Below are 23,895 nucleotides of genomic sequence, written 5' to 3' on the forward strand. Positions count from 1 at the left end.
GGATTTCTTACCCAATTCATTCTGAGCTAGCACTCTTCTCCTTGGATGAACAATGTCTTTTAAACCCAAGATCTTTGGCCCAAAGTCAAATCTTTTCATTTAACACTTTACATGGATATAAATCTGTTGTGTCTTTTTTAATTGATCAAATTTAGACATTTCTGACAACTCCAGACTGTTTAATTGCTTCATCTCCTGAAAAGGTTGAACTCTCTCCTGATCTGTCTCACCTGTCATTCTTTGGCATTTGCCAGTGTTTGGCAGCAGCTTGAATTACGCCTTAGCCATTGTGTATGCCTGTCATAAATCTTATCTGGAATTCTGGCCCCGTTCAGCTGGTTCCCTTTTATAGCTCCTACCACATGTAATGTAAGGCTTTATTTATTCTCTGCTGTTCCTGAGTGCAGTCCTCGGATGTGGGCTCATCTGGAGCAATCACTTGTAATGAGGTGCTTTCGGTTGAGTGTGTACATTTTGCTGCAATATTAATCATCATCAGCGTCAGAATCAGCTGGAGTGCCAGTGTTTATACCTCATTTGTTATTCCTGATCTACTTTATTTAATAAATTAAAATGTCTAGCTAATGGGAGGAAGTTGTGTAAATATTTCAGTGAGCATGAATAATATGAGAGGAGCAGTGAGCCAGCAAAGAGTATTTGCAATATATTCACCGCTCTTAAGGGCATTCATAGAACCAGGGAGTCCTGAAGCCGTGGAATCGTAGAACCTCAGGATTTTAAAATCTTCATGATTTACGGGATCCCATAAGGGAAAAGGGACATCAGAGGGCATCCCTTTTGACCCACTATTTTTATCTTCTATTACAAGTGTGTGAAAACCCCCAGGGATTGGGGTAGTCCACTCCATTATTGAAAGCCCTTATAAACATTCATTAAGTGCCATGGGGAGGTACCATGATAGACAGAGAAGACTCAGGATCTCCTTCAAGGAGGCTGGCAATATGATAGGAGTGGGAATAAGGCATGGACATGAATAACTATGATACAACACAGAGAGTGTAATGAAGGCAAAGGAAAGTTTCAGACAAAATTCAGTCAAGATTTGAAGTTAGAAGGACTTGGGGCCAAAGAGATTTAGGTGAGTTTTTCAAGGTGACATAGAAGCAGTAAGTGATCAGAGTCAGGACTAGAATCCAGGTTATTAGATTCCTTGACTTGGAACTCTTTCCACTAGATCACAAGACCACCTTCTTATGCTACTTCTATCTAATCACAGAATTCTTGAATGGTATCCACCATTTTTTCCCCTGTAGGCCGAAGGAATAAAGAACCAGAGGGCAAACAGGATTTTGTCTTACCCTGACCCAATTTATGGAGCAGTATCCAGAGATAGTGGCAACTTATGTATTCTACAGTTAACAAAACTTTTGCATCTGTTATCTCATAAACCTCACAATAATATTATGTGGGAACAGCCAGAGAGGAGGATAGAAAAGTGGTTAGAATAGAATTCTGGCCTTGGAGACAGGGAGCCAGGCTCCAATTCTGCCTCTCACCTTTATTAGCTGTGTGTTCTGGGGCAAGTGACCTCATCTCTCTGTCTTGGTTCTTTCTTCTCTAAAATGAAAATAATGATATCTGTAGGGTCTTTCTCACAGGTTCATTGTGAAGATAAAACGTGACTGTATTTCTAAAGTGTTCGCAAACTAAAAAATAAACTATAGGAAAATCAGTGATTATATAGTTATATATATATATATATATATATATAATTATGTTGTTGTTATTTATTTTTTATTATTATTATATAGGGTAAAGATTATTGTTCTCATTTTCCTGATGAGAAAATGGGATCCAGAGAATTAAAGTAACTTACCTGGGTAATATGACTATGGATAATGATAATCGTTGCCAACATTTATATAGTTCTTTAAGGTTTACAAAGCACTTTACAAACACCTCATTTTATTTTATTCTTATTTTAAAGTTGGAAATTTTTATTTAATCAATTTAGAATATTTTTCCATGGTTACAAGATTCATGTTCTTTCTCTCCCCTCCTCCCACCCCCTCCCGTAGCCAATGCACAATTCTACTGGGTTTTACATATTTCAATATTATTGATATTTGCACTACAGTTATTATTTAGAGTTTATATCCTCAAACATATCCCCATCAACCCATCCTCCCTCATTTTATGCTCCCAACAACTCTGGGAGAATAAATGCTATTGTCATCCTTATTTTAGTGATAAGGAAACAAAGTCTAACCATGTTTAAGTGACTTGACTAAGATCAGAAAGCAGGAAATATCTGAGACTGGATTAGAACTCAAATCCTCTGACTTCTAATTTCAGTGTTTTTTTGTTTCACATTAAATAGTCTCTCTTCACCATGCTTTCTTGTTTCTTCAACTCTTCTTCTTCTCCTAGCCATTTCCTCTGGTTTTAAAAAACCATGGTAGTTTTTCGTTTCATGATTGACACATATTGGTATAAATACACTAGAGATCTTTTTTTTTTTTTTGGCAAATGAAATATACAACATAGGAGTGAGGGAGAATGTGTTTCTATGATAGGGTCAGGGAAGCTAGGTTCACAATCCCTTTAATTCATGTGCAAGATCCTACTCACCTACAGTAGGTACAGTGGGCAGCCTTTCTTCCTTTTCTATCCCAACCTGCTCGCTGCCCAGATTTCAGCCTCTGTTGGAGGGTCCAAGAGAGAAAAGGACAAGGGGAGGAAAAGCTCCTCCTCTCACTTTTCCTATTACTCTCCCCTACCGCACCCACCCCTCTCTAGACTGGGTACTGATTTCTACTCATCCCCTAAAATTCACCTCCATGGAAAGAACCTAGCGATCTGATCAACTCTGATCTTTAGGTTCATTTTCCCCTTACTAATAATTGTGGGCCTGCCTAGTTTCTTTATCTCCTCTCCATTACGAGGGGTAATTTGGATGAGCAGGAAGTTGCCAACCACAGTCCTTCCAGTAAGATGGAAGATCCCTGGGCCTTGATTTTTGCCCTCCTCTATGTATCATCTCCCTCAATTAGAATGTAAACTCCTTGAGAATAGGGCCTGCCTCACTTTTCTAACACAGTACTTGGCACATAAGTATTTTTTTCCCAATCTTTCACTATTTCCCCTCCTCCCTCAATTTTATATGTAAAGGCACATAAGTTTTAAAATATTTATTTAGAATATTTTTCCATGGTTACATGATTCATGTTCTTTCCCTTCCCTTTTTTCTCCCCACTCCCTAAGCTGATGAGCAATTCTACTGATTTATACATTTATCATTGTTCAAAACCTATTTCCATATTATTAATATTTGCAATAGAGTGATCATTTAAAGCCAAAAATCCCCAATCATACCCCCATTGAACCATGTGATCAATCATATGTTTTTCTTCTGCATTTTTGCTCCCACAGTTCTTTCTCTGGATGTGGATTCTTTTTCATTACATTTGCACATAAGTCTTAAATGCTTTTTCATTCATTCATTCATTCATTCATTCATTCATTCATCTTTGGTAGAAGAGATTAGGGAAGAACAGGAAATAATAACATTATCTCATTTTATAGTACTTTTAGGTTACAATAATAATAGTAATAGTTAGCACTTATATAGCTTTAATATCTACAAAAAGCTTTCTGTATATTCAGTCATTCCAGTGAAATAGGTGCTACTATGATCCCCATTTTACAAATGAGCAAACTGAGGCACAAAGAGTGAAATGATTTACTTAGGGTCATATAGTAAATGAATTCAGGTTTTCCTGAATTCAGGTTCTATGTGTTATCTATACCCTCTATCACTTCAGCCTCCTGAGGAAGGTAATATAAGCCATCTTCCTCTTATAAATGAAGAAGCTTAGCCCCAAACAATATGCCATGGGACCAGGGATGTGCTGGAGCTAACATATACCAGCTCTGGCCAATTGTTAAATGTTTAGTGTGTGCCCTTATATCTTGGATATTGAGACTACAAATCAAAGTTTGTCATTGTTTTTTTGATTATCTAGACGTAAGAAAGTGATGGAAAAAAATGTTAGTAATGCAGATTAAAGTTATAAGTGTGTGTTATAGCAAGCTACTGCCTGGTAGTAAGCAGAGACAAAACTGTACTACAAATCTTTTAATTCTAAAACAAATGAACTTTCTATTACATCGCAGCTGCCCTTCCAAAAATGTCAGATCTTCATGGGTAAAAGGCTCATCACATGGAAACATTGTCAAATCATGGCTTCCATAGATCTTGATGGTTGGTGACTTGGTAGAAAGGACTCAGAAGTCCAAGGTTCTAGTCCAAATACTCCTACCAACTTGGCACCTACCTGTAGATAAGACACTTCTCTTTCTGGGCATGTTTTCCATCTATAAAATGGAGATAATCTCAGCTGTTCTTATCTTATAGACTTGCTGTGAGGATCCATGAGCATCCAGTGGGATAACAGATATTAAAGACCTTGAAAGATTGTGAAGTACCTTGGACATGTTTGATAATGTTTACTATTATTGTTATTCTTCAACAGGAAAGAGTCAGCCTCCTTGAGAAGATAACCAAGGAACATGAGCAGTACAAGGAAAATGTGGACCAATTTCACCTGTGGCTAAACGGGGTAATGGAAAAAGTGAACACCTCTCTAGGAAAAAGATGCAAATTGTCTGCTAAGCACCAGCTCAAAACTTTACAGGTAACTTCACATATTACTTATCTTGGGACGGAAGGTTTTGTTAAGAGATATTTATGTTGTTCCTGCCCATGTTGTCCCAACTCAAGGACGAACAGGGAATATTGTGGGGCCTTCCTTTGTTCTGGCATGCCTTGTTATAGCCATCATTTGTCAATCACTTACTATATATATCAAGCACTAATATAAATGCTGGAATTTTATCAGATGTGTAAAATAAATATATGGTGGTTTATGGAAGGAGAGCACCAGCAATTGGGGTGACCAGAAAAGGCATCATTTAGAAGGAAGTGCTTGAGGTGAGTCTTGAAGGAAATAACAGGTTTTATGAGGTGGAGGAGAGAAGGGAATACATTCCAGAAATGCAAGGCACTGTGTTGAGTATTGAGGGGTCTCTTTAAGGTTCATCAGCCTTCTCTTATATGCAAAGAAATGCCGAGAAAACCAACAAACTAAAAAGCTAGCCCCTCCTTTCCAGGAGCTGATGATCTAATGTGTGGTTCTAAGAAGGAATGCAGCCTAAAGCACATTCATTCAGGGGATACTGATGGGAAGCAAACTACTGCTACTCAAGTCACTTGCTGCTGCTTAGGATTTGTCCCTCCTCCTTCAAAGTAAGCAGAGTGGGTTGGTGCAAAGAGTGCTAGACTTGGAGTCAGGAGACTTGGGCATGAATCCTGGTTTTGATGCCTACGGGCCATCTGATATGAGCTTCACAGAATCACAGAGACATTCTAATTGAGATTTTGTGTGATCTAAAATTCCTTCTACAGTATGATCCAGCCTTGACTTGAAAACTTTCATTGAGAAGAAGAAACTTTCTATCTACCTCCCTAATCAACCCATTCCATTTTTGGAAAACTGTTTAAAGTTTCTGCTTTATATCATGATTTTTCATTCATGGATTCACTCTTTCATTCAAGTCTAAGTCTGTCTTTCTGTAAATTTTTTTCAATTCTAGCCTTGCCCTGCAGGGCCCCATAGAATCTCGGCATAAGAGCCTTTATAAACACTTGAAGACATCAATAGTGTGTGCCCTAGCGCCAGGTTTTCTTTTCTGCGAGGGAAACATTTCTGATTCCTTTTCTTGATCCTTTGTGTGATCCATAGTCCCTTCATCACCCCCCCCCCCCTTCATCCTTCTGTGAATGCTTCCCAGATTATCAAATCCTTCTTAAGATAACAGAACTAGACATACACACCACAGATGTGGCCTGATCAGATTCAAATACGGCAGGACTATTCACTTTGCTCCTTCTGGATAAAGGTCTTCTTAATGCAGCTGAGGATAGCCTTACCTGTTTTGAGTTTCATTTTCACTGTTGACTTAATTTGAGCTTGTAGTTTACTAAAACACACAGAATTTGTTTATTGGAACTTTTAATCCAGGAGTGTTTTTTTCATTCTTCATTTGTGAAGTTTAATTTGTGAACCCAAATATATAACATTTCACTTTCAATAAATCAATCAACTAGCATTCACTAAATGCCAACTATGTGCCAGGCCCTGGGGGTATAAAGAAAGAAATGAAACAGTGCCCATCATCAGAGAGCTTACATTTTGTCAGGGGAGATAGCACGTGTTTTTGTGGCAGAGGTTGTTGTTCAGTTGTACCTGACTCTTTATGACTCTATTTAGCGTTTTCCAGGCAAAGATAAAATAGTGGTTTGCCATTTTATTCTCCAGCTCATTTTGCAGATGAGGAAACTGGGGCAAAAAAGGCTAAGTGACTCACTCAGGGTCACACAGTTAGTAAGCCTCTGAGGCTAGATTTAAACTCAGGAAGATGGGTCTTCCTAACTCTAGGCTGGGTACTGATTCTGTTGCACCATCTAGCTGCCCATGTACATTTATAAATATATACAAAATAAATACATGGCAGATTTTTGTTGGAATGCTCAAGAAAGACATCATTTAGAGGGTAGAGCTTGTGTTGCATCTTGATGGAAATAACAGATTTTATGAAGTAGAGGAGAAGAGGGAGTGCATTCAGAAATGTAAGGCACCATATTGGGGATATAGAAAGAGCTGAAGATTACAGTCTGTTTGGAGAGGTAAGATTCATGCACAGAGATAAGATGTGACCGTTCTTCACCCTGACTGTGATCTGTAAAGCCTCATAGAAAAGGTAGCAGATAACCTGGGCTTTGAACGATGGGTTTATAGATTTTGGCAATATAGTTTCAGCATGATAGGGATATGGAAAACTGGTGAAATTGCTTGAGATGAACCAGTCCAGCCTCTTATGTATAAATATTTATAAGCTGGACCAAAAGGCAGATTTGTTTTGCTCATTTGTTTACATAGGTTGTTCAGTGCCTTTTCAAGCAATTAGGGACATTTGGAAACTGAGCTGTTTTGGCTTTTAAAAGCCCTTCACAACCTGGCCCATTCCTACCTCTCTAGTTGGTTTATATCTTCCTCTTTGACCCACTCCCACCCCCACATATACCGCCATCCAGTGACAGAAGCTTCTCTGCCTTTCTTCCAAGACTGAACATTTTAAAAAGACTCTCACCTTCTGTCTTAGAGTCAAAACTGAGTATTGGTTCCAAGGCAGAAAGAAGAACAGTTAAGGTTAAGCGTCTGGGGTGAAATGATTTGCCCAGGGTCCCACAGCTGGGTAGTGTCTGAGTTACATTTGAACCCAGGACCTTCCATCTCCACATCTCTATCCACTGAGCCACCTATCTGCCCTGTAGGGATTGTTTTATTCTTTGTATTCGCACCTCTAGTTCCTAGTACAGTGTTTAGTACACAGTAGGTGCATAACTGTTTGCCGCAGTTTACTGATCAATAAAATGAGCTAGAGAAGAAAATGGCAAATTGTTCCAGAATGGGATCACGAAAAGTGAGCACAACTGAAGCGACTGAACAACAGCAAGGCGCTTAATAAAAACGTGTGATTGGTCATACCGAGAAATGTCTGTATGGTATAGTAGATAGAAGACCAGCCTTAGAGTCAAGGTTCAAGTCTTACCATACATATATAACAGATTGTGGGACTGTAGTTAAGTCACGTAATCTCTTAATGCCCAGGTAACTATCCAAAACTAAGTTGTAAACAAGTTCATCCATGTCCAATCTCCTAAAATCCCACGTTTGGGTCCTGGTCCTTCTTCTCTTCCCTCTCTGTATCCTTTCTCCTGGTGATACCATTATACTGTATGAATTCAATGATCATCTCTAGGAACCGATTCCCCAGTTTCTTTCTTAAGTATAAGAACAGAGTAACTCAGTCCACCTGATTTCCCCTAGGTATCTCAGATTTATAGGTATGAAAACCAGAATTCATCTCACCTCCTAGATCTATCCCTTCTTCCTTCTCCAAACTTTTCTAATTCTAATGGAGGTGCTACCAGCCTTCCATACTCACTCAACCTTGGAATCAGCCTGAATTCTCTTTATTTGATTCCCCATGTAAAATAAGCTGCTAACTTATTCTGATTCTGTCTTCCTGGACTCTCTCACATTTGCTGCCTTTCTCTCCATTCCCAGAGCCACCCACCCTGGTTTAGGTCAGTATCATTTCTCACCTGAACTATAGCAAGAGCATCCTGGTCTGTCTCCTGGCTTCTAGGCTCTCTCCTCTCCAAAACATCTCCTACACAAGAGCCCAAATAATCTTCCTAACACATACCTGAACATGCCAGCCCACCACAAAAAGCCTCAAATGGCCCTCTTGTTGCTTTCAGGACAAAATACAAAATCCTCCTCTTGGCATTTGGAGCCCTTAATAATCTGGCTCCTGTCTATGTTTCTAGGACTTTTGCATGTTACTCCCCTTCATGTACTTTATGTTCCAGCCAGGTTGACCTACTTGATCTTCCTCAAGCTCAATATTTCACCTCCTACCTCTCTGCCTTAGTTTTGTCAAGTTTGCCAAGCTTGGAAAGTACTCCCTAGAACACTACCTCAGCCTCCTTCCAGGCTCGGCTCATGTGCCACTGCCTACAGAAAGCTTTTCCTGGCGTTTCTAATTCTTAGTTTATTATCTTATTTAATCCTCACAATAATCCTCGGAGGTAGGAGCTATAATATCCCCATTTATTAGTTGAGGAAACTGAGGTAGAAAGAGGTTAAGTGACATATTCAGTATCACACAGCTAGTAAATATCTGAGACTAGATTTGGACTGAGGCATTTCTGACTCCATGTCCAGCACTGTATATCCAAAGTGCCTGTTAGCAGCCTCCTATCTATTAGGGTATTATAGTTTCCCAGTGGGATATAGGCTGTTTTATCATCATCATCATCATCATCATCATCATCATCATCATCATCATCATCATTATTCCCATTATCTAGCACAGTGCCTTGTCCACAGTGGGTGCTATTAAATTCTTATTAGATTTGATTGAATTGGATTTAGATTTGGTCATTCTCTTATTCTAAGGTATCTTCCATCCAAGTCTAACATGTTATGAATATATTTGATGAGGAACGTGAAAATGCCTTGGCATTAGATGGGAAAGGAAAGAGGACCGCTGGAATCTGGTTAACATTTTCCCTCTTATTTCTAATCAGCCATTTACATCCTCCTTTATGCTTTAGAACTTCACTAAAGATTTTCAGAGTGGTGAGAAATCGTTGAAGAAGCTTGAGCATCAGTCGGCCGCCATTATCCAGAACACCTCTCCTTTGGGAGGGGAGAAGATTACCAATGAGCTTGAAGAGCTAAGGAAAATCCTGGACAAACTGAAAGGGCTTTGTAAGGAGGAAGAGGAGAGGATCCTGAAGAAGCTGAAGGCAGAGGGGGCCTACGAGGTACAGGTCGCGCAGCTGGAAGCTGAGCTCAGAGAATTCAGGAAGGAGCTCCTAAGACTGGTGGAGGGTCTGGAACCTGGGGAGAAAACAAGGAATGAAGCCGAGTTGATAGCCCACTGGAGGACTTACTCTGTAAGTTGCATCTAGTTCAATCTTGAATTTGATCTGTCCTGACATGTTAGATAAGTTGTGGGGATTCCCTAGATTATTATGGAAATGCCTCAGGTGAGCAAATTAGACTAAGCAGCTCTTTGTGGCCCAGTGGGGAAGTTATGTTTTATAATGGAAGAAATACTGGATGTGGAGACATAAGACCCATGTTTGAATCATAGGGCTACTACTTACTCACCTGTGTTACCTTGGGCAAGTCAGTTCTTCCCTCTTTGGTATCAGTTTCCTTTTCTGTAAAATAAGGAGGTTAGATTACCCATTGGTAAGGGCTACGAGGGTTAGGGCAGCTGAAGGAAGTAATAGAAAATAATACTGTAGGTGGGAGGGTCTGGAGTCAGGAAGATTCATCAATCCAGCCTCAGATACTTCCTAGCTACATGACCCTGAGCAAGCCACTTACCTCTGTTTGCCTCAGTTTCCTCATCTATAAAATGAGCTAGAGAAGGAAATGGCAAATCATTCCAGTGTCTTTGCCAAGAAAACCCCCAAAGTGGGGACAGCTGGGTGGCTCAGTGGATTGAGAGCCAGGCCTAGAGAAAGGAGGTCCTGTGTTCAAATCTGACCTCAGACACTTCCCAGCTGTGTGACCCTGGGCAAGTCACTTGACCCCCATGGCCTAGCCCTTACCCCTCTTCTGCCTTGGAGCCAATACACAGTATTGACTCTAAGATAGAAGGTAAGGGTTTAAAAAGAAAAGAAAAGAAAACCCCAAATGAGTATGAAAAGTCAGACATAACTGAAAAATGACTGAACAACTAGGACACTTCTAGATCTATATTCAATGATATTAGGAAGCTTGGCCAGAAAAAAAAATACTGAAGAATAGTTCCTGCTTGGTATTATCCATATCTTTTTTCAAGCTGTCCATCTCTTATTAGTCCATTACTAAGTTATCTATGAAGGCAGCTAGGTGGTACAGTGTCTAGAATGTCAAGACTGAAGTCAGAATGACTGGTTTTTCTTGAGTTCCAATCTGGCCTCAAGACACTTATTGTGTAACACTGAACAAGTCATTTTATTTATTTATTTATTTTGAACCCTTACCTTCTGCCTTGGAATCAATGTGTGTTGATTCCAAGGCAGAAGAGTGGTAAGGGCTAGGCAATGGGGGTTAAGTGACTTGCCCAGGGCCACACAGCTAGGAAGTGTCTGAGGCCAGATCTGAACCCAGGACCTCCCCATCTCTAGGTCTGGCTCTCAATCCACTGAGCCACCCAGCTGCCCCCATTTTCTCCATCACTTTTTTAAACCTGCACAATCCACAGAATAACAAATCAAGTTCCAATTTATAGCATCTGCCAATTTCCAAGGTATAAATACCTTCACTGAAAATCCAACAATTGGCTCTCCTGAGCGGTTTCATATGACTCCAGAGGACCCAGTGGAGAAGCCAATGGACTCCTCAGAATAATTTTTGCCTTTGTTTATAATGAAAGATAGTGAAAATAAAATATATTTATATATATCCCCATCCAAGTTCACAGACCTGAGATTGATTATCCTTGAACCCCTTAGGAGTTTGTGCATCAAGGTTCAGAATTCCTAGTTCAGGGGTTAAATGTAGTAAAACAAAGCAAAACAAAATAAAATGCTGGGCTAGATTCTCACCCCAAGTTATCTCCCATCTGTAAGCCTCAATTTCTTCATCTGTAAAATGAGGCTATTGGACTAGATGGTCTCAAAAGGCCCTTTCCAGGACTAACTTGTTTAAGTCATTGTTATTATTGATCTTATTCTTCACTATACTCCTTTTCATTTGTGTAGGTCAGTAAATTTTCCACAAAAGAACTTTTCATTAAACTCTCTGCAAAAGAATTGACAAACAAATGTTATTTCCATTTTATGTATTGGGAAAATGAGGAAAAGAGAGGCTTCCTGACTTCCTCAAGCTTTCATAATGAGATAATGATAGAAAGTCAATACCAATGTAGCATTCAAACATTTACTACTCCTCACTGTCTCCCTTTTGGGAGCAGAACATGGAGCATGCTTCCTGCTATTGCAGCTGGAGAGGGACCAAGGTGGTCTGTGGTTCTAATCCCAACTTTCTGGTCAGAGGACTAGCAGACAAGATGGAAGAGTTGCAAAAGGAAATACTGAGGAACAATTTTTTTTCATCTTTAAATTTTATTTTATTTATTTTTATTTTTTCCCATGGTTACATGATTCTTGTTGTCTCCCTCCCTTCTTCTGTCCTACTTCCTGGAGTTAACAAGCAATTCCACTGGGGTGTACATGTATTATCACTCAAATCCTATTTTCATATTATTAATTTTTTTAATAGAGTAATCTTTTAAAATCAAAACCTCAAATCATATACCCATATAAACAAGTGATAAATCATGTGTTTTCTTCTAGATTTCTGCTCCCACAGTTCTTTCTCTAGTTTTGGATAGCATTCTTTCTCATAAGTCTGATGAACAATTTTAAAAAATTTACTTATTTAAATAATTAACTTAGAATATTTTTCCAAGATTCATGTTCTTTGCCTCTCCTGCCCCCATCCCCTTCCCATAGCCGATGTGCAATTCCACTGAGTTTTACGTGTGTCATTGATCAAGACCTATTTCCATATTATTAATATTTGCACTAGGGTGATCTTTCACAGTCTACATCCCCAATCATAACCCCAGAAAACCATGTGATCAAGCAGTTGCTTTTCTTCTGTGTTTCTACTCCTACGTGACAAACAATTTTTAAACTATCTTCATATGTGATAAAAAAAAATGCAGACATCTTAAGGAAGAGGTATAACTTGAATTATAGATAGAGTTTTTGACAAAGAGAGTCACTGGACTTCTAATACTAGAGTCTAAAGCTAGAAAATACATTTGAGATCACATAGTCTTAACACCAATTTTACAGAAAACTTAGGCCCAAAATGGTTGTGACCTGCCCATGGCAACAGCATAGCATGATTCCAAATCCAATGCTGTTCTCATGACACTCCAGAGTCAGGAGATATGTATTCCAGTCCCAGCTCTTCCACTAGGTACCCGAGTGGCTTCAAGAAAGTCTTTACTTTTCTCCTCTGTCAAATAGTAATAATAATCCTCAACTGCCTAAGTCACTGGACAGTTGTAAAGGCTACCTAAGATAAAAGTCAAACTGTTTTTATATAATTTATATATAACAATATAAATTACTAATGGCTATGGTGAGGAAAGCACTTTGTTAACTGTAAAGTTTGTGTGTCCATCACAATTCCCATTTCCTTTCCACATATTGACTATAATATGTGAGCTATGTAATTATTATAGGGGGCAGCTAAGTGGTGCCATGGCTAGAGCGCCCAGCCTGGATTCAGGAAGACCTGAATTCAAACCCAACCTCAGACATTTACTAGCGGTGTGACCTCAGGCAAGTCACTTAACCCTGTTTGCCTCAATTTCCTCATTTGCCTAATGAGCTGGAGAAGGAAATGGCAAATCACTCCAGTATCTATCTTTGCCAAGAAAACCCCAAATGGGGTCATGAAGAATCAGACTTGACTGAAACAACTGAACAACAACAATAATTCTTATTATTCAGAAACTTCTCTAAGGTTGTCACTGAGTAAAAGATAAAATGCAGATAAATTTGTTAAGTATCAACACAAGGTTCAAGACAGAGGCATTGGGCAAGTTACTTAATCTTCCTAGGGCTCATTTCCTCATTTGTAAAATACGAGGGAATTGAACAAAAAATGCTGCCTCTGAGTGCACGTCCTACTCTAGAGCTACCTTCCAATGGGCTCGTGGAAACAATCTAGTGAGGAGTGGGAGGGCTGTGAGCTCTGCTGGGGAATGGATTGCCAGCACAAGGGAAGCAAGAATGTCTAAAGTTGAAGTAAAGAATGCTCCTCCCAGCAGAGTCAGGAAATAACTCTGTGGAAATTTAACTGTGCTGGGGACCTTTCCCTGGAGCTTGGTTTGTTGTGAAGACCAGATGAGATAACATATGGAAAGCAGGTGATGAATCTTACACACTAACATGACATAGTAATGAGCATTGTTGTTGTTTAATCACGTCTGACTCTTCATGACCCCATTTGGGGTTTTCTTGGCTGAGGAATTGGAATTATTTGTCATTTCCTTCTCCAGCTCATTTGACAGATGAGGAAACAGGCAAACAGGGTTAAGTGACTTGCCCAGGGTCGCACAGTTTAGTAAGTGTCTGAGGTCAGATTTGAACTCAGGAAGATGTCTTCTAGACTCCTGGCCCAGCTCTCTAACTATTGAACCACCTGATTTGTTGATTTTAATGGTGCCTAGATTTTAATGCTTTCTAGAGTGCGTTTGAAATTTGATTTGATTGTTGTTTCTGTGATTAAGATCACCAGATCAGCTCTGGCAGCAGAAGAACCTAAGGCTGAAAGACTAAAGTCTAAGCTAAAGGAACTCATCAGGTTTGACCATGATCTGGAACCCCTCTCGGACAGTGTTGTGACTACCTTGCAAGAGTTCCAAAGGTATTTAGAATTGGTGATACTTTCAAGAATGAATAAATTTGGCCCGGTCACTCTTGTACTCAAAACCCTTCAATGGCTCTCTACAATCTACCAAGAAAATTCAGATTCTTTTGTTTTGCACCAACATCCTCCATAATCTTGTACCAGCCGACCTTTCTGCTTTTATTTTCCACTGTTCTCCTTTCTACATTTCTGTCTATACTCAAGCCAAAGTTACCCTTCACCGCCCCCTATACGTACTCCACATTCTTCCTCAGTATCTTTACTCCCTCTGTTTTTTTGCCATGAATGCCTTGCCTCATCAGTTGTATTCCTACCCGTCCTACCATCAAATGCCATCTCCAAGTAACCTTTACACCTCTCTAATGTGCTTCTAATGTAATATCTTATATTTTCTGTCCAGGTGTCTTTTGTATCTACTAGACTATAAGCTCCTTGAGATCAGGGATTATTGAGGTTTTGCTTTTCTCTCTCAGTAACTAGCACAGTCCTCTGCCCAAAGTAAGCACCTAATAATATGTGAAACCTAGGAGATGAATAGCCAACTAAAATCAAGTCTTCAGAGATACTCTGATTTTCCCTGAAATTTAATACCTTTTATTCATCCCTAAATGCTGTGTTGTTAGCTTCTAATACAGGTCATATTAACAAATATAATTCATCCATTCACTCATCTGACACTGCCTAAAGACCTGGATTTTACTTCTCAAGATATAATCTCTTTATCTGCCATTTCTCCTAAGCCTCAGGATGTAATTTAGTCATCATTTCCTCCTACTATTGCAATTGTGGTAAATAAAGGAAGTATAAGCTTTTCAAATTCATAACTTTTTAACTGAATGACAGAACCTGAGTGTCTGGTATTTCTATGGTGCTTTAGTTCACAACTCCTGTGAAATAGGTAGTGCCGGTATTGCACCTATTTTACAGATATAAAAACAGAAGCTCAAAGAAATTAAATAATTTGCACTAGGTCACACAGTCAGCATCTGAGTTGGGACTAAAACCCATGTTTCCATAGCCTGTGATCTTTACAATGCACTATGCTTCCTCATTTGGTGGTTTCTGGATTTGTAGCCAAAGGCAGAGACTGCTATAGATTGAAAACTGTAGCTTTTGAATTCAGAAACTTAAGACTACTTTAAGGTTGTGGCTATATGAAAATGTAATGAGACACCAAACTTCCTGCTTCAGCCCATCCCTTTCAAATGACTTGCAGCCACGTCCATTTGTTGGACCAAAGATGAAGGCTATGTAAGTAAAATGAGGAGCAGAGAAACAGGGCAAATGAAAGGGATCGCTCCAGTGGGTAGTGAGCTCCCCATCACCAGAAGTGTTTAATGGATGGCTGCTTACCAGTTTCACTCATTCTGTTCATAAATGAGATAATCTCCGAGGTTCCATCAAGTCTTTGATTAAATGATTCCAAAAGGGTGAAGTCCCAAATGCTTATAATATTTTGTAGCTTTCTTACTTAAACCTCAGGGTTTAAATTTCATTAGAATAGAGAAATCGCTGAATCGTATCGTATCAGAGTGGGAAAGGACCTGAGAGGTCAGTTAGTCAGAGGGGCTGGGAAGGAGTAGTATGTGATCCCTGGTCCTCACTTGGAACACACGTCTCAGGGCACTTCTGATCTATAGGCAGAATAAGTACAAAGTTGTTAAGTTTTAAAAGTAGTTCGGGAAATAGAGCACCAACAGCAAAGATAGATGCTTGTTTCCACCCCTCCAAAAAAAAAAAAGGATTCCTGTCCTGGTATCTTTCAACACCATAGTGGAGTCAAGATGTGTTTCATGGGAATGACACCTTTGGACTTCTTCAAAGGTTAAGAATAAGAGGCTTCTATACCAATCCCTGCTACACTCAAGCAAATGCAGCTTGTGGTAATCTAATAGTCTCAGACTATGAGAGTTAACCCAAGACCATTAAGGTAGACCTGGAGCTCCAAGAGACTTTGTCAGTGACAGTAAAGGCCAGGAGAGAATCACATATTGTTGGAAAGTGCTATCTGTGGTGGAAAAAGCCTACGATTAAGGCAGCAGAGAACCTAGGATAAGGGAAAGACTATTAGAAAAGTAGTCAGAAGAAATGGTTCAAGCTTTGGCTTTGCAACAAACCTGATGTGTGACTTAAATCATATTATTTAACTTCTCTGGGCTGGCAAGCTTCTTCTCTTATAAAATATGGCTAATAATAGCTTTTCAGAGTGGATGCATCAAATGTGATAATGAATAGCAAATACTTTATAAATTTTATTATTGTCACTGTCATGAACAGCAGCTAACATTTGTATTCTGATTTCAAGTTTGCAAAGTTCTGTACATGTTAGCTCATTTGATCATCACAACCACCCTGTGAGGTAGATGCTATTGTTTCCATATTAGAAATGAAAAAAATGAAGCTGTTATGTGACTTATACAACAGGGCCACATATCAAGTGAGTATGGGAGGTGAGATTTGAACACAAGTTCAGGTCCAGCATCCTTACCCACTACACTACCTAGCACTGCAGAATTCTTTTATATAAAGGAGTCACAAAATAATGGAGCGAAACTAATTGAACCTGAAGGTCCCTTCCAGTGCTAATGTTCTGTGAGTAGCAGAAAGTTCAGCCAGCAGGAGAATCAACGTTATAAATTGGAAAAACTGAGAGGACATCCTTGAGAGGAGAATCTGGGGTTGAAGCCAGGTTCTGAGAAAGAACAGGCAGAGAGAGGCACTCATGTAGTGGAAAGGGTTTGGCTAGAATTCAGCAGAGATGGTTTTCAGTACTGCCTCTCCTGCTAGCTGGTAACCATGGGTCAATTGCTTACATTTCCTGACCTTTCATTTCCTCAATATTTAAGTAAAAGGGCAATAGAACTTTACATTTCTGACCCTGAATTTCCTTATTTGTAAAATGAGGGTGTTAATACTAACATAACCTACCTCATGGGGCTGTTGTAAGGAAAGAAGTTTATAAACCTTAAGATGCTATAATTGTGAGCTAATTTTAGCTCAAAATCTCAATCACCAAACATTTGTTAAGTGCTTACTATGGTCAGGCTATCTACTAATTGCTGAGGGTAAAAAGAAAGGCAAAAACATAAAAACTTCCCATCCTCCTGGAGCTTATATTTATTCTATTTGAGAAGATGACATGCAAATAAGTAGGTGCATGTCACAGAGGTACGTGTATCCAGAGCACATAACCTTAGAGAAGAAGGCTCAAGTCATTGGGAAAATGGGAAAAGCCTACTGTAGCAGGTAGTGTGCTTGGGATGAGTCTTGAAAAAATGCCAAGGAAATCAAAGGTAGGGATAAAAAGGGAGAGCATTCCAGGCATAGGGGGAACTAACAATGAAAAGCTATGGCATCGAGAGACAGCATGTTTTGTAAAGAAACTACGTAGAGGCCAGTGTTACTGGATCATAGAAAGTGGGAGTAAAGAGGAAGAACAAGGGAAAGGGTCAGTTATGAAGTGCATTAAAGCCTCAAAGAAGATTTACTTGATCCTGAAAGTAGTAGGAAGCTGGTGGAATGATTGACTAGGGGCGATAACATTCATGCCTTCAACTTAGGAAGACGAATTTGACAGCTGAGTAGAGAATGAACTAGAGTCTGGGGAGACTTGAGACAGGGAAGCCAAACAAGAGACTATGGCAATAGTTCAAATGGGATGTTATGAGCATCCATATGTATCAGAATGGTAGTGGAGAGAAAGGGATGTGTATAAGATGTGTTGCAAGGGTAAAACTGACAGGCCTTGACAACAGATTGGATATGGGGTGGGGGGGAAGGGAGCGATGAGAAAATGCAGAATCATAGGTGACACTTAGGTTGTGAGCCTGGCTAATGAGGAGGATAGTGGTTTCCCTAGTAATAATGGAGAAGTTTAGAAAAGAAGATTTTAGGGAAAGATAATGAACATGCTTTTTTTTTTTTTAAATAAACATGCTAAGATGTCCATTTGGAGATGTGTGAATATAGATTAGAAGAAAATTTGGGACTAGATAAATTGATTGAATCATCAGCATAGAGATGATTAGTGAATCCATGGATGCTGATGAGATCATCAAGCAAGAGAAGAGAGAATGAAAAGAGAAGAAGACCCAGGAAAAAGCCTTAGGGGTGTGGGTGACATCCATAGTTGTCAGGCATGACCTGGATGAAGATCCAGCAGAGAACACTAACGACCAGAATGGTAGAAAGAAAACCAGTAGAAAGCAATGTTAAAAAAAATGGAGACTATTAAGGAAAAGAGGGCGATTGACAGTACCAAAAGCAGTAGAGTGGTCAAGAAGTTTGAAGATTAAGGGGGAAAAAACCCATTAGATTTGGCATGTAGGAGATCATCAGTGACTTTGGAGTAAGCAATTTCAGATAAATCTTAAGAGATAAAAGCCAAACTGTAGAATTTAGGAGTGAGAAGAGAGAAAGTGAAGGCACCATTGGTAGTCAGATTCCTTGAGGACTTTAACCAAGAAAAGTAGAGAATAACTAGTGGGGATGGATGGATAAAGTGAGGATTTTTATTTTTTTAATGAAGAGGGAGACATGAGAGTGTAGGCAGCAAGGAAGGACCCAAAATTATTGAAGATATGAATGAGACAGGGCCTGATCAAGGGAGTAATCTACTGGAAAGGATAGGAGAAAATGAGATCAATGGTAAAGATAAAAGAGAGAGGTTAGCCTTGGTAAGGAAGAGGGAAAACTCTTCGTTTGAGAGAGAGGTGACAGAGTTTATAATGAGAGAAGACATCTGAGTGATCAAGAGGAAGCTTTCAGTATATGGCCTTGATTTTTTCAGTGAAGTAAGAGGCAAGTCTCTTTACTGAGATGGGGAGAAAGGGTACTATGGGAGGTTAGAAGGATTAAAAGGTTTGGAAAAATTATCTTAGTAAGTGAGATAGTGGCTATAAAAGGATTACCATGTTGTAATGAGGGCCCAGTTGAGATCATATAACATAAATCCTTAGTGGATCCAGTCAGCACAGTTTCATGACTTGCCCCAGTTTCATTCAATAGCACATGAGTAGAAATGAAGGCAGATGATGGGAGTAATCCAAGGTAGGAGTTTGCAAGGTATGAGTGCTGATGGGATGAAGGAACAAGTGACTATCATGTAGAGGAGAGTATGGAGTTGAACTGGCTCATCAAGAAGTCAAGATAGGGAAGAGAAGAGACTGTATACTGTGCAGGAGAAAGGGTTTGTGAAACAATTGAGGAATGGAGGGATTGGAGGACATAGCAAAGATAAGTGAAGAGTTGTTATAATGCAGAGGGGGAAGACAGAATAATAAAAGTTGGTGATCAGATGAAAAAATTTCAGAGTTATTAAATCAAGAAGTGGGTACAAGATTAAGGACATGACCAGGTCTGTGTATAGCTGAGTTGTATTGGAGGAGTAGGTTATGGGAAATGAATGAATTGAGGAACTGGGAAGAGTTAGTATCAATATGGATGGAGTCACCTAGTGCAAGGGGAAGAAGTTATTGTTTAGGTCCCTGTTGGTCCCTCATTGAAAATTGTCTTATCTTACCATATCATTGAGTTACACCTCACACCGCCATTTCCTCATACCATCCTGTATCTAACCAAGATTTCTATGTCACTCTTCCTTATTGTTCCTGATTTCATGGATGGGAAAGTTGAGACCTCTAAATATCATTGATAAAACCATGCAATTTAAACAATAAGTTGTGGCTTGTGGGTGTTCAAAGTAGATCTAAGAACCAACTTCTCCCCTACTTCCCTTCCACCATTGTGAATTCTCTTGCTCAGGTTCTGCTTTGGTTCATGCAAAGAGCATATAACTCTCCCAAGTCTGTTTTCTCCCATATTGTAAGACTCTTCATTTCCTGTTCTCATTTCTTTCTCCTAAGAAATTGGGTTGTCTTTCATGCTGCCAGGGAATACTCAGGTTTCTATTCCGGAACCTTTATTTTTATCACAGTGTCTGACATTGTAAGTGTTTCATAAATGTCTTTTCATCTCTGTCTTTGTCTATGTCTCTGTCTTTGCCTCTGTCTCACTCATTCACTCACTCCATCCATCCTTCGATCTACCCATGTACTAGTAAAAAGAGCTATACCCAATATGACCTGTCTTTTTTTTTTCCTTCTATTTTTGTTGTCTGTATGAAGGTGTGAAAAAGTAACTTAAAAGAATTTCAGGTTGAACATTACCAGTATTGTATCTGAAAAGTCCCTGAAATGTATTTTGGCTTGCCTTCAACATTTCTAATTGAGCATTCTTGCTTATTTTTGTTTTGAAAAATGGCAGACACCTGAATTATTTTTTAGAAGTGCCTTATGTTCATTGACCTCGAATTTCAAGAGCTGATTTATGTATGACAGGTGGTGCTCTGAGTCCCATGGCTTATGCCAACATTCAACTTTTCCTTTGGCCTCACTCCCAGTGGGCAATTTGGAGCTTACCATTGAAGAAAACAAACATCAGACTTTGAGCAACAGGGCATTTTCAGGGAGTCAAGGTCAATTATCAGACCTTTGAGTAGCTAACTAAAAACAAACACTAAAAATACAGCATTGTCTAGCTTTGTGGGGAACTCAGAGGTCACCTATAGAGAATGTGTTCTTACTGTCCTTCTGTTGGAAGTTAATTTAGCAGAAATGTATAAAGTAGTGAGCTCTAGCTGTGCTGGATCCCCACTCCTTCTTACTTCCCCTTCCCCTTCCTCTTGAGGGGGAGGAGCAGCACAACTTATTCTCCATCACTCTCATGGCTCCTTCTCTCTGGATTCCTTTCAAATCAGCCTTGGAAAAGCAATATAAAGGGAACAGGCCAAGGCCCCACCTACCAAGACCAGACAGCTCATCATAATCTTCTCCAGGCAGAAATAGCTGACCATTTGCCCAGAAAGATCTAGGTCTAAGTTTCTGCACCTATTCTGGGAAGTTATAAAAAATGAATCAATGATTATCTTTCTGTAGCTCAAGGCTATCGCTAGAGAATTTCTCAGGTGTACTTTATACAACACAATTGTAAAATCTATTTTTCTTTCTCATCCTGGATGCTCCCCAACTCTTTGTCTATGCTACCATTTGTGAACAAACACACGTAAATCAGCAGTGTAAAGGTTCGTCATGTTGATCACACCCTGAAGAGAGAATTAAAGAGAGAAAAATTGTAAATAAAACGAATAGAAATAGAAATAAATAGAAAGCAGAATCTTGGAAAACATACTATCTCAGAAAGAGAAGGGGACTAAGAAATCACAGCTCTGCTCTCGGCAACCCAAATAGTTCCAGGAACTCAATTTTGTATTGTTTATGCATGATTCAAACATGCAACTCCCGTCCTAGAGTCCAGCTTTGTGGATTTTATGCCTGATGCTTCCCCATACAGTTCCCTAAAGGTTTCTTCTCAGTCCCCTGGCATAGTTGCCAGTCTCAGAGGCTGCCCTTCCTTGTTTGCCCTCAGGCTTGCATTCTTGCTCTTTGGCTGCACATTTGCTCCTGAAACCCATCTTTTATACAGCTTCAGCTGCCTTCACCCTCCTTTAGACTAGGAGGGGCTAGCTTGTCAGTCAGAGTCTGGATTTATCAGATGAAGGCCAGGGCAGACTTCAATGGGGTCTAGGATGAGAATGCTGAGGTTTTCATCCTGACTGGTATGCATGTCTCCTTAACAGCCCCAGGGAAGGCTGCATGATTAATGCCATCCTGCTAAGAAAGTTTTCTGTATATTCTTTTGATCCTTTCAGGGCTAAAGAATATTCCTCTAAATTGAGAAATCGTTCTGGGACAGACCTGTGGCAGCACTTTCAGCACGTAATTCAAGAGTTCCAGCTGTGGAAGGCATTGGTCCAGAGACTCTTGGCTATCACCAACAGCCTCCCTGATCTCCCATCTATACATACCTTTGTGCCACAGATTGAGGTAAATAAAATGGTGTCATGAGAGGAAGGCTGGACTAGGTTCTTTTTAATTTATGCTGGAAGGGAATATACATGGGGGCAACTTACTGAGAGTGGTTAGTAAGCAGCCACCAACACCTAGTAAATAAAGTGTTCCTTGCTATCATTCTGGACATTCTAGGTGGCTACCAGGGATTATATCATTTGCAGAGGAGGTGTGGCATAGTGGATAGACCTTGGGGCCTAGAGTCAGGAAGCCTGGAGTTCAAATCTCATCTCAAATATTTATAACTGTGTGGTCCTAGGTAAGGTACTTAGCCTCTGTTTGTTTTCTCAACTGCAAAATTGGGATAATAATAGCCTTCTACGGTTATTGTAAGGATTAAATGAGACAATATTTGTAAATCACTTATTGTGGTGTTTGGCATATATATATATATATATATGCTTGATTTGGTACATAGTAAGTGCTTATTCCCTTCCTTCCATGTCACCTCAGATAGAGATTAGACTAACTGACCTCTAAAGGCTTTTTTACCTTTATGATTGTATATTCCTAAGATCTCCTTCATTTCAAAATAATAATGCTTGACTACCCACTTCATAATAGTTTGAACTGTGATACTGACAACATCTATTAAAATCCACATATTATCCAGGTGGTATAATAGGCACAATTATCATCCATGAATCTAATTATAGAGAGAATTAATATGGGCTTGAGACTTTGAGCCAATGATTTCCCTTCTCTAAGCCTCAGTTTAGGGCAGGTAGGTGGCACAGTGAACAGAGTGCTGGGCCTGGAATCAGGAAGAATCATCTTTCTGAATTCAAATCTGGCCTCAGATACTTATAAGCTGTTTGACCCTGGAAAAGTCTTTGCCTCAGTTTCCTCATAAAATGAGCCAGAGAAGAAAATGACAAACTACTTCAGTATATCTGCCAAGAAAACCCCAAATGGGGTCATGAACAGTTGGACACAACTAAACAACAACAACAACAAGTCTCAGTTTTACCATATGTAAAAGAAGGGAATTAGAGATTAAATGATCTTTAAAGACCCTTCCAATTTTATATGATTCTATGGTATCTTTTCCTTCTGGTAATCAGTTTCCTACTTTGGAAAAGAAAGTACCTGTAAGTACCCATTTCAAAAGACTTTTTTGAGATTCAAATGAGAATGTTTATAAAGTGTTTTGCATATTTTAAGCTACTTTGTAAATATTTACCATTTATGGTAATGGTGATAATCTTTAAAATTTCTTCCAGCTCTCCTATTCTGTAATTTTAAGGCCCCCCCTAGTTCTGATATTTTATGGTTTTTAAATCAAACCTAAAAGGATATTACCTTTAAATGTTACCTTTACAACGATGATGAATTTTCAAGAAAAGAATTTCCATTAACCAAGATTTAAAGTAGAGAGAATAACCATTTGTTTTGTATATATTTGCACATGATTTGCTAATTGGATAAATCTCTTCCATGAACTTTCACCTTTGGAGTAAATATATATTCTAAAGCCAAACTTGGACCACAGCTGGATGCATTAATTCCTTGCTGGAGAACAATTTATAGATCTAAGAAGTCCAGAAGACCCATAGAACAGATCAAGCTAGTCCCATTGAAAGATTACAGCTTTGCTGAAGAACTATCTCTGCAGAGATGATAGCTAAAAGCAAGGAACTGAAGATGAAGAATGACTGCAAATTGCAAAATGCAGGGAGAATATTAGTATATTTATTTTTTGTTTTAAATTTAAAACAATTTATAATCAACTTCATATTAAAATCAATGTTCTTGAAAGGTGATTCACTTATGATGCAGAATAATGTTTATTTTCAGACATAGGAGTATAGAAATTTCTATTGAATTATTGTACATATTGGTTACAAGGTATTTGTTTTTAGTTTTTCCCCTAATGGGGAATGGGTGGGAAGGAGAAAGAAAAGAATGCAGTAACAAAAGAGGTAAAGAGAAGGAAGGAAGGA

General features: G+C 39.2%; 1 protein-coding gene across 3 annotated transcripts in view; it reads left to right on the forward strand.

The window, feature by feature from the left end:
* SYNE3 (spectrin repeat containing nuclear envelope family member 3) overlaps nt 1–23,895 on the forward strand; it is a 188,086-nt gene that overhangs the window by 98,375 nt on the left and 65,816 nt on the right. For all 3 annotated transcript variants that reach the window (XM_007473629.2, XM_007473627.3, XM_007473628.3), the window contains 4 exons: nt 4,497–4,658; nt 9,209–9,553; nt 13,906–14,042; nt 21,754–21,928. In XM_007473629.2, coding sequence (XP_007473691.2) covers nt 4,497–4,658; nt 9,209–9,553; nt 13,906–14,042; nt 21,754–21,928 — 819 coding nt within the window. The remainder of the gene's footprint in view (nt 1–4,496; nt 4,659–9,208; nt 9,554–13,905; nt 14,043–21,753; nt 21,929–23,895) is intronic.

Source organism: Monodelphis domestica, chromosome 1 (assembly GCF_027887165.1).
Source record: "Monodelphis domestica isolate mMonDom1 chromosome 1, mMonDom1.pri, whole genome shotgun sequence".
In the NCBI taxonomy this organism is placed as follows: Eukaryota; Metazoa; Chordata; class Mammalia; order Didelphimorphia; family Didelphidae; genus Monodelphis; species Monodelphis domestica.